This window comes from Branchiostoma floridae, chromosome 4, assembly GCF_000003815.2.
Source record: "Branchiostoma floridae strain S238N-H82 chromosome 4, Bfl_VNyyK, whole genome shotgun sequence".
Classification (NCBI taxonomy): Eukaryota; Metazoa; Chordata; class Leptocardii; order Amphioxiformes; family Branchiostomatidae; genus Branchiostoma; species Branchiostoma floridae.
This window is the reverse complement of record NC_049982.1, coordinates 27894619-27910528: the sequence shown is the minus strand read 5'-3', so window position 1 is coordinate 27910528 and position 15910 is coordinate 27894619. Positions and strand designations below refer to the sequence as shown.

Below are 15910 nucleotides of genomic sequence, written 5' to 3'. Positions count from 1 at the left end.
AATAACGCGCTTGTGTGTTTAAGTGTGTTTACCTGTGTGGTGTGGGCCGCTTATCAGAACGCCGTTTTGTGCTTTAACTGGTCAAGGACTAAATACGAGACTAAAACCGAGAAGTGAAGTTAGCTCCCTTCAACAACTAACGTTAGAGATCACAATGTGCAAAGGCTGCGTAATGTGTACAAGAACAGAAACGGCAGCTGTTACAGACAAAATGGATATTACTTGCACTCGTCATGTCTACATGGTTACCTTGAAAACTGACACTGTTTTTAAAGCTTCGTGATCATGTTCTCAACGGTACAGGATGTGTCAGGCATATATAGGGTAAACTACTACTTTCCCACATATGTGTATTCAACCTCATTTGCCAGAGTGTTTTGGAAGAACGACCACATTACGTTTAAAACTAATCAATGTACCTATGGATGTCCTGTGGCAAACTGCAGTTTCAGAGCGCACACTTTACTTGATTTCAAATATAATATTTGCTATCCAGCCAGTCATAACATGTTATGGTTACTGCCGGTATACAGAGCCACCGTCAATGTTTAGACACACAACAGCACAAACAAAGGTGAGTCACTTGATACACCTGTCTTCAGGCTTCATGAAAAGTACCAGCAGGGTGCAACTAAGTATACAAAACACAGAAAAAGGCACACAGGTTCTTGGCAGGATTTGAAGGTTGCATTACTGAAAAAAAGTGCATTTTGTATAAGAAACCCAATTCAAAATAGAATTTAGAAAGAAAAGGTCCCCATGTATGAATGGACTTGAATAGTAAAATAGACCAGTCCAAAATCACTTGAAAACTGAACTTGAAAAATCCCCCTCCAGGTAAGAATGGACTCTTCCTGTAAAAAAAGCCTATTTAACTCCAGTCCCCAAAATACATCCGCTAAAATAGGACTTTGACTAATACTATGGTATACAGCTGCCAAAATATACAGTTTTGGTAAACTAATGACAAAAAAAAACTCATAAAATCATTCTAAAGACGGAAATGAAAAAGAAAATGAAATAAAAGTCCGAGGGTATTTGCATAAGGTCACACTATGAGAGTCCCTCTGACGTCATTTGTATACCACAAATGTAATATACTATCTTTGAAACGCAGAACGAACACATCTTAATATCTGGATTGATATAGCGTTAACCATTGCAGTTCTAGTGAACATTACAAGGTGTCGCTGTTGAACCATCAACATAGAGTCACTATGGGAGAAGGTAATATATTTCACTTATATCAAGCTTTTCTTGCTTCTTGGTTTCTTACTTGACGGTAAAAAAAACTCTAATATTTTCTCCATTTCTTTGACTAGTAATCTTAACAACTTCGATGGCATATAGGAGAGAGAAGAAAGTGAAATAACGTGAACAATTCCCCAACACAACATTAGAAAATTTCAAAATATCGCTCTATAAGAAATATTGTTATTAGTAAAATTATAGTCTATTTATAGTATACGACGCAAAAGAAAGTAACGTGTAACGTGTATTTTCAACCAATTGAAGGTGGAATAGTAAACATAAACAATCACAAGCAAGTTCACCCACGACTTTTTGAGCTGTACTTTTTCCTAAACCATTGTCATTTAGACCTTTTTCCAATTCATTAAGCACAAAATTTCTAAAGAATTGAATCCCATATGCAAGCAGTCAAATATCAACAATAGAGAATTCATGTATTGCTGGCAGCACTGACTTTCAACAGTATATACTAAAAAAAGAGTTCATACAAGCCTGACTTATAACCCTGCTTCGAAATCATAAAACACAAAGGAATCGATATGATTCTTAATAAAAATGAAATTTACTTATTCTTCAGATAAAAGATCTATAGCACAAAACGTTTAGATGGATTTGGTAAGATACATTATTTCCCCAAAGACAGTGTGTTTAGATAATTTAGAGAAGCATTGTTCCAGAACGCCATGTACATATTTGCAGGACTTAGAGGAACCATTTTGGCTGGAGCATTGTTTGTATTCAGCAAAAATCAGTAACGAAGTGAACTGTTAACAATACCTATAGACACCTTTTAACACTCGCCCATCATGATACTCCATGGCCAGTTACAAAGTGTTATCAGGCATGTACAGAAATTGTTGTCTAGTTTGAGTAGGATTTTAAAGCGCTTCCGTTACATGTGCATCAAAATTTGGCCTGTTGCAAACTATTTTTTTTCTGACACATCATTTGGAACCAATAGACGGGAAAGGATATTATACTTTGACATCTGTCAAGGTTTTGGATGAGCTAAGCATGTGCCGAATCTACAGGCAGCATAGATCAAAGTTTATTGATTGTCAGTGTTTATGAATTCCTGTCTTCTTGTCTCCAGACATCAGACAAGACATACACGAAGCTCCGTTGTGTAACAGAAGTGCCCTTGGGCTTGTCTTTTATGACAGATTGCTAGACCCTGAGTTGTCAAGAAAGGGCGACTCATCAAGACTTACTAGACTCCATGGAGCTCAAGTTCATCCTACTCATAAAGACATTAAGAACTCAAGGGGATGGTTCGACCCTTCTATAACCTAATCGATAAATCCCTGTTGGAAAAAGTTTCCATCGCTAATGACACTATGTTGAAATCACTGTTGGTCCCCTGGCGTCATGCGAAGGACACATCGAGGACGTTTTTGTGAGAATGGCGCCCCCTCCCCAAAAATCATATTTATGAAACGACGACCATTATTCAAGTCCTTCGAAATCGAGTCGCCAAGTTTATTCTAGAAATAGAGAAATATATAAGTCAAATTGTACACAAGACTCAACTAGAAGTATATGTGGTCATGTTGGTACAATAATATGAATAATATCATTAGGGAATCCCAAAACTGATGCGAGCATACGAATCAAAATAAAGTTTGGACCCCAAAAATTGCCTTCAGTATGAAAATCTATGTGGCAAAACGGTTGAAAAGGACAATGGAATATGGCATATCAAATAACGGTCTTAATTTTTGTTCCGTTACATCTTCTTTTTTGACCTTGGAATTAACATTTGCATTCAATAACATTTAGTATCGGTTTTCCATACGCCATACGTATACATATGCTCATTTTATAGTTGTTTACAGTGTGATTGAATGATTATTTTTGGAAACAGTTGAAAATTGATGCTCGCGTGGATCTTATCCAAATAATCAAATCACCATGGCCTGATGCTGAAAAATGTTTTCCCTTCGAACTTGGACAACGCCTGCGTACCTGTTGCATAACAACAATACAAGACAAACCTCAGTGTTCCATAAAAAAAATAACATTACCACAGCTGGTCGCTGCATTTTCATATTCAGTGGCGCAAATTCCAGCTGACATCGGGTTTTATGTGCTCAATTGCATGCATGTGTGTATGTGTGTGTGTGTGTGTGTGTGTGTGTGTATGTGTGTATGTGTGTATGTGTGTATGTGTGTATGTGTGTATGTGTGTATGTGTGTGTGTGTACGATGGGAGGGGGGTGCTTGTAGTGGCAGGTCTAGAGGTGGCAACATATACAAGTACCAATGAGTCGAAGAGCCGCCTACATCACACCCTTACTTGCTAAATGATGATATTATAAGTTTATTGCAAATTCTTACTCAATGTCTAATGGAAAGAGACGAAATATGCCTGTGTCTTTAGTGTGAGTTTTTACGCCATGATTCCACATGAAACAGCGCAGCCCCACAAGTGTTAAGTTAGAATAGGTTGTCTAACTTTGACAATGACTTCAAATCCTTTCCATCGGTAGCAAGCGTTACTTGTATGTTTGTATTGGTATGTATGTAGTTATGTAAACTCTAATACAACACCAAAAACACGATCATAGCTTTTAAAGAAATCTGGTCGCGGGGCAAGATATAAAACAAAACTGCTCGGGTGGCGTGAGTGTAATACCCCTGACACATTTGGCGAAAATCGATCGGACGACGATTCTGTGGCAATCGCCCGAGCCTCGCTTTATTGGACAACAATTGTACACGGCTTACATGTGACAGGGATGGTTTTCAGGTGAAAAAATACGCGCAACCCTCTGTCGATCTTATATATGGCCGATCTTCCATCGATACGCCCGAAGATCGTGAATAATGTGACAGGGGTATACATGTAAGGACGATATAGTGGAAGCTAAAAGATTAGACAGGTAGCTAGCTGACTTACTCACTCCTGACATGTACCAGCTGCCCGGTCACGTGATGCCAGGAGCGGGTCAAAGGTGCCTGGAAGTTGATACCATTGAAGTCATTTGGAGTTCATTTGAAGTTCAGTGCATGGAAAACGCTTGGGGCTATTTTACAGTGTCATGCAATATCACTTATCAGCCTTGACTCATTTGTACTTTGTCAGAATGAGAAATATTACAACTGCAGCCTAATTCTAAATCATCCAAGTATTCCATATTCATTTCAATTGGTTACCGAAGCAAATGGTCAATATTGTGTTTCAAAGACCGTCCAAAATTGCAACTTTCACATATAAATCAGGTTGCAAACTTATTCAACCCCTACATGAGGGCTTGTACAGGCATGTCTTTAGTAGCCTTTGCTGCATCCATGACTTCTATGACCTGTTGTAGACGGGGCGATAGCCTGTCACAAGCTTCTGGAAGCACTCTCTTCGCCCATTCACCTTGGCAATATTTTCCAGCTTAGGCTTGTAGTGACTTTTCATGATACCTCCAGCCAATGTATGATTTTGATATGTGCTGGGAGTCATTGACTTGCTGGAGGACAACACTTCTCTTACGTCAGGCAATTTTTTTGCAAGAAATCATTTCTTCACCCTGGAATTTGATTTTACGTCAACATGTTTGCAATTTTGTGTGGCTAATCAGACGTGAAAAATCATGCAATAATATTGAGAGCAATATCGGTTCAGTGGAGCTGCAATACTTTCCAATTTGCAGCCATATCAGCTTTCAATTCAGTTTTGTACCATACGTGTAATATTTAGTATTCGAAACACATGGTTCCGACAAGTGTCTACTTTCATGTGGAGTACCTTGCTTGACCTTGAACGTGGACATCAGGGATGCCATCACGGGTCGCAATGGATCCTTCTTCTCCACTCAGCCTTGCCCTCCATGAGGGAGCGAAGCTCTGCTGTGATGTTGCTAATTTGGGTATCCCTTTTGGGTTGTTGATGAAGATTGTGCGCATTCTGACCCTTCTTCTCTTTCCTTCTGTCCCAGAGGATCAGCTGATTGGCTACCAGTTCTGTGTGTCGGACACAGCGTCCGGCCAGCGCCATCCTCCGTTTCCTGATCTTATGAGAGAGTCTAGGGAGGTCACCGTACAGAGTGGAGTTCCTCACTCATGTGGAGTAGTCATGATTGAGATACTCTGTTCCAAGCTTATTATACAAGATTTGGCGCTCTTCTCAACTCTCAAGCTGATTGTACACCGACTAAGCAGGGAATGGTCCGGCTACCTCGAATGACTTCCTGGAAACCGCACGGGGTGTCCCATTTCTTTAGGATAAAGGTTTACCTTCAATTGACAGTTTCTTTATTTGCGAGCCGGACTACCACGACGATTTTGAAATTTTTAGAAGTTATCATGATTTTTAAGTACTTAGTGTAAAGTGTTTAGTAATTTTCTATTTTCCGTGACAGCATCATGGCCCCACCCGCCCCTCCACTGGAACTCGTCTTGAGTAACTGGTGTGCTGCAGAAAATTTAAAGTATTCTCGGCACACACTTCCGACAAGCGTCTCCTTCCATGCGGAGTTGTTGTGATTGAGATGTTCTGCTCAAAGCTTATGACCACTGGATACCATCCTCACTATCATCAACTCAATAAATCAACGCCCATGTGGTGACCAGAGTTGAGGATTCTTGCCAAAAGTGACAAATTATTTCCGAGGTTCAATGTCATCGCCAGTGATAGGAGCTATATGCTGCTTTTGTGGTGCTGTCAATTATCTTCTTTCACACAACTTCTTAACTCAGAAAGGGTACATTTGCTGCGTATCAAGTTTTGCGGCTGAAAAATGAGTTGTCTATATCTTAGAACAACGCTAGTAAGTGGATTTAGTTACCGTTCAAAAAAGCCTATGTTTTCATGTACCCTTGTGTATATGTGTGTATGTGAATTTTTGTGTGAACATTAAAACTCGCTGTGCTTGCCGAAAAGAGGTAGGGAAATTGTTTGAACCTGTAGCTACAGAACATAGCGTCTGTCTTTTCTGTCACGACTAGTGAAAGACTAGCTTTTCAGTGAGATAAAACTGGATCACTTTCCTTTCCTTTCAAAATTTCTGTATAGGTTGTCTTGATATTTTGTATAAGATTATACTTTTGGCCCCCTGGCGGTTTTTTTATTGAACTGTAGCAGAATTTCTTGTTTTGTTATGTCGTGTTCTACACATGTATACGGTCATGATTTTTGAGTGCTCTTGGCACGGAGAGTAAGTCATGTATATGTGGATCCCCTAGCTCCTTTTTAAAACTAAGAGGATCAGTTTTGTTTCATACTTTGGATGAGAAAAACTCAAGAAAGTGTTGACTGATAGCCATGGGGAAAGCTTAAGATATGATTTATTTGCTACTACAGCGTTAGTTGACATGGTCAGTAGTTGCTTTGTTCCTGAGAGGCGAAGCAGGAAAGGAGTCCAAGGGGATAAGAAAAAAAACGTTAATACTAACATGTCAATACGCATTTACCGTAAAGCTCATGGGGTGTGATGTATGTGTGTGGCGGCCAAGTCGATGATATATTCTTCTTATATTGTCACTTGAGGACATGGCGCGTGGAAACATTTCCTTGAACTGAAAAGCTGTAAAAGGGAAAATAAAGAAACTGGTCGGGGGACTAATTGTCATGCTGAGCCGGACACTAAAGTGCAAATAATTACATTTGAGTTTCGCAAAGTTAGTTGTTAACGTTATGCATGCGTTTGAAATCTATCCAAGAAAGTTTGGGACATCGACTAACATTTGCGAATCTAGAAAAAAAAAGGACTGTTTGCTGTAGGCGATCGTTACAGATAATTTCCTATTTTTTTTTAGTGTCGTATTCTAGTAATCTGATCTGCCAAGGCAAATAGCAAACAGGAAACCGTTTTCTAAATAGATTGTCCATTGAAAGTTCTGGTGGCGTGTGTTGTAATTCATGTGATTAGTATTTTGTGAAGTTATCAACAATTCCTGAGTGCATTCAACCACAACAGTTGTATAATATACAAACCCTTCAGGTATCATTGAATATCGAAACCAAATACTTCCATTTCTTGATTTCTGCCGCTAGGTAATCACGTTAACTTCCCCGTGCGGTGCCCCTAGTAAATACAGCAGCCGGTACAACCACAAAACATTTGCATGAAAAGCATAAAAGCAAACATACTGAAAACTTTGCTTCTTGTCCCAAAAGTCTGCTTGTACACCTGAGTAATTCTGTTTTTTCGAGAGATTGATGGATATTGAATCCGTCGCCGCGTCAGAGGAGCCTTGTACTTATCAAGTAAATGTCCCTTGACACCCATCAGTCACGCGGATGAGCCCATCTTCTTTATCTAAGTCCCATATCGACCTTAAAATGTCGGAGCCGCTGTCTGTTCAGCCTTCACCGCAAGAAGGACGTCGCCTCTCGCCAACTTGAGGATTGGTACACGGACGATCTCAAGGGGGCGGTAGACACATATATATTGTGTGTCATGTATAGCTGTATACGCGCCCGTCTTATGCTAAGGTTCCGTTTGCAAAAAAAGAGGCCCTTTGGGATAGTAGTTTGCGTTTTTTTTTCTGCACTAACGGGCGTGGCCCCTGCGTGGCCGAGTGATACAGCCTGCGTCTAGCTGGCAAATTTGGGGCACAGTCGGGTCCCCTGGGTTTCTTTACACTCTCATTCAAAATCAATTCGGTGACAATATAACGCTGTGACCTATCGGTAAAGACACTGAGATGTACCGTCGGTATCTGGTAGTCCACTGGGACAAATCGGTGGCTTCGGACCCCCGCTTGTGTTACATTCCCTGCGAACACAGGTGCAAGTGGGACCGTAGCAGTGGAGACGGCCTGTCAAACTTAAGACAAATGGCGGCCTCTCCAGCACAGTCCCAGAACGTAATGCACATACGCATAGGACTCTATGTGATCAGTCTGACTGGTAAATCAATAAAAAGTAGCAAAGATAACTGTTAACTATAACTACAGGCATCTTTATTTAACCATTGACCAGCATGGTAGCCATATACAATATGTTATCAGGCGTATACAGCAGTTGTTGTCTTTTAAGTCAAAGTCCGAAACACAGTGCTAATTTTCTTTGGCCTTTACGCTGAATGTATGGCAAAGAAAACAACTGTTCACTGACACTCGATAATCAATCAAAGTAACAGTACATATAACGTTAACGAAGTGTTGCTTAAACGGTTTTATTTGATGGACTATGTCTGACCACCTTTCTCCTATACCCACCAAAAGGACAACTTTCTACAAATGAACGCTCATACCACCAAGGACACATTAGAACCTTACTATAGTATCTAGTAATACTTCAACGCACAGTTAGCCAAGAGGCCATGGCAGTCATTGTCATTAGAGGGTCCCCTGCTTATAAACATACATCAATCATGAAAGAAAATAACAGATAGAGGAAAGAACCTAATAATCTATATCACTGACACAAATCAAAATCCTTATTAATGGTCCCATGACCAAGCAGGAGAGTGGGGATTAATGGTGGGATTTCTATAAGACGTTGTCTTAAAGCAGTCGCCGAATGTAGAGCTGTAGACTTACATGGGAGTCATAGCGACGCGCTCTGGATGTATGTGTGGATATTGCGTATTTCAAAAATCGAAGTTGCCAATATGATATTTGGTGTCGCTTCGAGTGGTGTTCTTATTACCTCCGAAACATTGGATAGGTTTGTTGTTTTCCCGTGGACTTGCTTGCCATGGTGTGTATCTTTAGTCGACCCATTTTCAATACGATCGGTTAGATATGTTAAATGTTCCTGGTTCGAGTCCGTAGCAGGCCCCGATGTTGTGGAGTTCCCCCACTCGCCTTACTATAGTTGAAACAATTAGTGCTTGTCTCAGGAAAGGGTTAAAAGTTAAAGTCATTCCCGCGCCTGATGGCGCATAGGGCGGCGCCCTTCTCCGTTTCAGTAGCCCTTGGGCCACACAACGCAATTACTACAGCAGGGGGCTAGTCCACTGGTAGTGGTGTGTGTTCAACGTCCATACTCTTTCCCGAATGCTGAGTGCTAAGCAGAGAAAGAAGCATGTACCATTCTTAAAGTCTTTGGTATGACTCGGCCGGAGATCGAGATCGAACTCACTACCTACCGAATGCAAGGCGAACACTCCAACCACTAGGCCATTGCACCGGTGGGGCGAGATCACTAGCGTTTTCGCCCCCCTTTAGCGTTTTCGCCCCCCCCCCCCAGAGCAGCTGGCTATTACATATATTACAGGTGCGCTACCTGGTACTATACTGCACCTGGGGAGTAACGTATATGGTGTGTTACCTGGTACCTATATGACACCTTATTACCGTACCGTAAGAGGTCATACCTCGAAAGTCGATACTATATTGTTCGGTGCAAATATGACATTGAAATGAAAAAGACCATTTTTGCAGCTGAGGTGGCATAAAAACAGTACTACTCCAAACGTATAAATCAACACCGTCTATGGCACGGAATACGTCAGCTATATGTTTTCAATTTGTCACAGTGTTTTTCTTTCTTGTCTGGAAACATTTCCAAAGCACTAACAAAAACACACGTGAATAATAGTTTCTCATTATAAACACTATCTACGCGCAAGTTGATATAGCTGTTGCTAAATGCTACACAAACACTGGTAAAGTACCAGTCTTAAGAAACACGGATAAATGCATCAGTTCCTAAATACTAGAAAAAACAGTCATGTTGGAGGTGAAGATATCCCTTGGCCAGGTGCATATACCAAAATGTGCGTTATTCTAATTAATACCTAGATCTCTAGTGATTTCGCCCCCCCCGGGGGGGGGGGGGGGCGAGATCGCTGTCACACCGGTATATCTCAGGAAAGGGAGACCATCTATATCTAAGATGAGACGTAAAGCTTGGTGGTTGAGGAGCTCAAGAATAAGAGAGTGTGGCGTGTTGAAAATAGCAAACCAGTGCCCCCTCAAATAAATAAATAAAAATGTCGCACCATTGTCTACAAAGGAGACTACATATTTTATGCCTGATATACTACAAACGCTCGTACCACCTGCTTCGCCTATTGAGTCAGTAAAGTCAAGCTTGTCTAAGCTTGATGTGGGAAAACAGCTGCTACAGTTATCGCTATGGGCCGCTCTTCATCTTTATGATGGTAACATCAGGCCCTACGAACTTGATTGAAAAAAAAAGCAGGAACAAGTTCTCGATTTCTTGGCCTCTTTATACATTAGGAAAGTTTCCATATTTTTGTCACAACTGGGGACTGGTTGGCGCCAATGTTGTAGTTTTCCAAATACTTTTTCCTTGTGTGGGGGATGTACTGTGTTACAATCAACAGCTGATTACAATGTCATTGGCGTCAAATACGCGAGTGGGTGGGCTAAAGGGCACGGGATCAAGAGGTCACGGGTTCTGGAATTTCTGTCTGCATGCTGGCGCTGTACATGTGTTTCTGGGAAAGGCACTCCACGCGACTATAAGGTCATGTCAATTTGAACATATGGATGGCATCCGCACGGGCATCAATTTTCGGCTGTGTCCAAAAAAGTTGAAGATCGTGCAAAGCAGCTGTTAGATGAGAAGGAATATGACGTCGATTGAAAAAAAAGCTATCAGAAAACAGATAACTAATGTTAAAGTAAATATAATGTCAAAGAACAAGATGTAAACGGGCATAAATAAAAAAAATCTATTGTTGGTAGGAATGGGTACCCGGCCGGGTACAGAAATTTTAGGTACAGGTCCTGTTCAGTTTTGTTGCAAAGGAAGCTGTTTGGTGGAGCATCCGCCCCTCCCCTCACCCCTACTAGCGTTTTAAATCTTCTTGTACTCAAGGCTAATTGCCTCTGTATCTTTGACTGTGTGAACAAGTTACAAATGACTATAAACTCGAATTTACTCTTGTTATATTTCTTGGCCCGATAAGCCCCAAAACGCACAAACCGTTTTTTTTTTCAGGTCTGTTTTTTTTTCGGACCGGTCCAAGAATAATTTTTTTTACCCGGTACCCGTACAATGTACCGATTCCTACACCTAATTGGTGGTTAACTATACTGTGTCTATATGTGTCTTTAGTACTATGTTCAACCTTCCTGACCAGTTAGATTTTTTACCGAAGGCAATATTTGGGGAGGGGGCAAACTTTTCTTTTCGCGCGCCGCATCAGTTTTGTAGTTCCTGGAGGATGTCGTCCATATAATCAAATTAACATGGCCTAGTGTGGTTCATGTTCCTATTTTGAGATTGACCTAAAGCTTTCTCTCTACGACTAAGTAGTTTTTAACTCCGTTGTTTCTGATACTCGTCAAAATATAAAAAACGCAAATACAAAACTGAAAATCCCCATATCCAAAGACAAACAGCAAATGGTTTTATATAGAACCATTTTGAATAAGCCTTGTAGCATATAGCCCCAAATATTGCCGTAATTTCTCGCTTGAGATGAAACCGATTGCTCATTTTGAATTCTGCGTGTCGTAGTCGCCATTAAAGCAAAATAACCCGCATCATTTTTTAAACCTCCGGATGCAGTAATTTCATTTGACCTGGAATAGAAAATTGATCATTAAACTCTTTCTGAGAATCCCGTAGCTGCGTTGCGAGGCGAGGACTGGTATAAAAGGAGGGCAGTTGCCTGTGTTCTTCTCCACATTTGCAGAGAGGCAAGTACAGAAAGTCCCTGGCGTGTTTTAGGGCCATTTGAAAGTACGTATTGTATTGTCTAACTTACTGTCTTACTATAGTTTGCACTACCTTACTATATTCTGTACTATAGTTTACCATACCCCCAGTTTCATCATGTGCACGCGCTGATACGAGTTAGCTTAAATATTTCTGTCCGGAAAAGTGTATGTTCTAAAGCAGTATCTCTCTTTTCTGTTCAGAAGCCATGATGTTGTCGTTGAAGCTTATTCCAGCACTGCTGTTGGTGGTCGCAACGGTTTCCATCCAAGGCGCACCGCATGGAGGTCTTCCGCCGCCGCCTGGCGATGCCCCTCCTCCCGAAGTCATGGCCCTGTTCACGGAAGCCAGGGCCCAAGGAATGACCGGAGAAGAAGCTGCTGCATACGTCAACCGGAAGATGATGGAGGCCATGGGAATAGATCCATCTATGCTCGGCCCACCACAGTCCAAGAAGCAAAAGAAATCCGACGATGCCCCTCCACCTGAAGCCATGGCCCTGTTCTCGGAAGCCAGGGCCCAAGGAATGTCCGGAGAAGAAGCTGCTGCATACGTCAACCGGAAGATGATGGAGGCCATGGGAATAGATCCATCTATGCTCGGCCCACCACAGTCCAAGAAGCAAAAGAAATCCGACGATGCCCCTCCACCTGAAGCCATGGCCCTGTTCTCGGAAGCCAGGGCCCAAGGAATGTCCGGAGAAGAAGCTGCTGCATACGTCAACCGGAAGATGATGGAGGCCATGGGAATAGATCCATCTATGCTCGGCCCACCACAGTCCAAGAAGCAAAAGAAATCCGACGATGCCCCTCCTCCCGACTTTATGACCCTGATAATGGAAGCGATGACCCAAGGGAAGTCCGGAGAAGAAGCCGTTGCTTACGCCTCACAGAAGATGGCCCTGATAAGGCAAGCCATGGCCCAAGGTATGCCCCTAGAGGAAGCCATTGCATATGCCGAGGAGAAGATGGGTATGAACCTGTCTGGGCTCGGACCACCAATGTCCAAGCAGAAGAAATCCGCCTAACTGAAAATGACAGACAAGGTTAGTTCGCAGGTCGTTCTGTATTATAAGAATCACTAAGAAAGCCATTACTGCTGTAAAATACATTTTGAATTTAGTTTGCCTCGGAAAAGTACCGTTTTACACTAAAAAGAACTTTTAAATTTTATTGTACCGTTTTACAATAAAAAGTTCTTATCCGAAGGCTTATTACAAGTACGTTTACTTAGATAAACACATATGTGGCATAAACACAGGAGACATGCACGTGACTGGGGCAATAATTGAGAATATTGTAGATACAGGAGACTATTTAATAAGTTGGCTATATCTACATTAGTTGTCTTGTTTTTTTCGGGGGGGGGGGGGGACGCAGAGAAAGACAAAAGAAGGTGGATTTTTATAATTGAGAATTAAGATAGAAACTCCTAGTTGAGTTGGGTATACGCAAGGCAAGTGTTCCTGGATAGAATATGGAAACGGTCTGACGTCTTAAGTAGCATCCACTTCATTTCATCAGTGACTCGATCGTGACGACAGTTACTGGACACAAGTAACTCACGAAAGGTAGTTGGCGCTACATGAAATGTCTGACCGTCGACAAAATCTATCCGTTTAACCTTGCACAATTATGTTATTACCCGTATGTCTAACCTTCATACCAATTGGGTATACACCTGGTTTTAGAATTTCTGATAACGTTTGGTTCTCAATTTGTGCGGTTAATTTTGCAATCATTCTTTTTTTAATCTATTTTCGTTGAAGAGATTCATCAGTCACGTACGTACACAGTTAATAGGATTTTTTATCAACCAGTGACCATTTTCCCAGGTAAACACACATACCTTGATGACAAATTTTCGATGGCTATCAGTCCATCTTGATCACGGAGTGACCAAGTTCTCGCGAGAGTTAATCTATTTTTTTTTCTTTCTTCGGCAGAAACGTGACCTACGATGAAGAAGCAGGGAAAACCACATACGGGACCCGTGCTTCTCTGAACGGAACAAGGTAGACCCGGAAACCTGAAGAATTGGAAGAGGTTTCTGATTAAGAACATCCACCTTTGTGAAGAGACCAAGCATGCATGTTAAACTTTGTTGCACTGAAAAGTCATTTACATTTCAAAATTCACGTAACAAGAGACGTTTTGTGTTCAAGTCTCTTTTTGATGATAATAAAAAGATTCATATGTAAAAGATCTGGTGTTGGGTATGATTTTTTTGTACATGTTAGGTACAAGTACTTGTTAAGTGTGTGTAAGATCCAGTATTTGGTATGGTTTGTATTGTTTGTACATTGTCGGTACAAATAATGGGGAAAATCACAAAAAAATGAATCATTTTAATGCATTGTATGATATAAAAATATGTTCGAAACTTTTTGGACATATTTCAAGACAAATAACGAATTTCGGGGACATTATATACTTTCTGGGTACAAAAAAATTGACAAAACCATTTCAGAGGCCAATACCTAGAAATGAACAGCTAGTGGGCATTGGCCCACTCTAGCTTTATGCCAAATTTTAGGCCAGTTGGTCCAAAATATGACCATAATGAATAGACTTAAATATTTGACTGAAGAAGAAGGAGGGGAAACGCCAAAAAAAAACAATATATTTCGACCCACAACTGTGGAATGGGTGAAATATAACAAGGAAGACGTACGTGCACAACGTCTGAAAAGGTAAAATAATCTGAAGGCATACGCATGTTTAAAGGTTCATCAACGCAGCATCACCCTCAAAGTGAGATTGCGTGGCGCAGCGGCAGCGTGTTTGGCGTGTCACGGATCTTGTTTCCCCTGGGAAAGGCACTTAACACGGCTTTCCTCACTTTACTCAGGTGAAAATGAGTACCTTGCTTTGCCTAGGTACGTCACAAATTTTCAGGTGAAATGAGTATCTAGCTTCGACTATAGGATCTCGGATAGAACGTTAAATGGAGCTCCCGTGTTTAAAAACACCCAGGTTAAAGAACCCACCACACTTGCGATGGTGTGCTATGCGATGGTACAAATCCTTTCGTCTTGAGTAGGTGATTCTTTACAAATCACCCGGACTCCAGGACGAATAATGACATGTCAGTCACTAATGGAGAGCTGTATCAAACTAAACTAAACATGAAACCTTCTTCCAAAATCAACCAGTGGCTTTCATTTCTTCCTTTTGTACCAATCAGTATTTGAAAATCCACCCCTTCCTCTTTAACGGCAAAACGGCGGACGAAAACAAAATAAGTACTGTTGAATATTGCAATGGTGCGGGAAACACTTATGAACAGCATCCTGGTGTTTTGAAATGCAGATCTACTGCTGAATCGGCGGAAGCAATCTTTCCGCCCTGTTGAAGACTGTTTGCGCGCCCTGTTAATATGCGCCGGAATCCTAAATGGCAGTAAATTTGCATATATTTTTTTTTTCGAATCTGATTTAGCCATTCCATGTTTAAACAATCCTACGGAAGCCCCAAATTACGGAAGCCCCAAATAACTTAAAAACAAACAGACATGCCGAGTGATTTGTAGAGTTATACTTGGTATTGAATAAAAAGACTCGCAATGAACAAGATGAAGTGAAGAGAGTGTAAGAAAGACTGACTGCAGCTGCAGAGTGTCCAGACCACTGCAAAAACAGAACACAGTGGACTACTACTACTACTACTGAATAAGTTTGGGAAATTATCACTGCAGCTCGATATATATTATACTTGATGACCTGTCACACCTAACCTTTGGACATCTAGCTATAAGCTTTGTTTAAAACTATCTATTGAGTTTGCCTCTTATGGCCACGAGTTCAAATCTTCTATCTTTGTAGTCAAATACGATCTCTTAGCTTAAGGACGTCTACAAGCTTTAAGTTAGTTAATATTTCTGTAAGTCATGTAGTCATATAAAACTACGAACTTAAAGGAAAACTTACTCTCCAAGCAGATTGTTTGTTTCGTCTTGTTTGAACCTGGAGTTTGCTTATTCAGAAAAGCTCACATCGGCCCACAGACCGCTTTTCATGTTCAGCATGATATTAGACTCTAATAGTTTTGACGTTCATGTCGGGGTTTCTATTCTGTCCCCGTT

General features: G+C 41.1%; 1 protein-coding gene across 1 annotated transcript; it reads left to right on the top strand.

Moving 5' to 3' along the window:
• Window positions 1-11718: 11718 nt before the first annotated feature.
• On the top strand, window positions 11719-14031 carry LOC118412827. Its single transcript, XM_035815866.1, has 3 exons — window positions 11719-11851; window positions 12031-12872; window positions 13773-14031. The coding sequence occupies exon 2, from the start codon at window positions 12036-12038 to the stop codon at window positions 12852-12854; it is 819 nt and encodes a 272-aa protein (XP_035671759.1). The 5' UTR covers window positions 11719-11851; window positions 12031-12035; the 3' UTR covers window positions 12855-12872; window positions 13773-14031.
• The last annotated feature ends 1879 nt before the right edge of the window (window positions 14032-15910 follow it).

Bases quoted from the DNA above. Each gene is read 5' to 3' on its own strand.
- LOC118412827 (XM_035815866.1), top strand. From the start codon at position 12,036: ATGATGTTGTCGTTGAAGCTTATTCCAGCACTGCTGTTGGTGGTCGCA.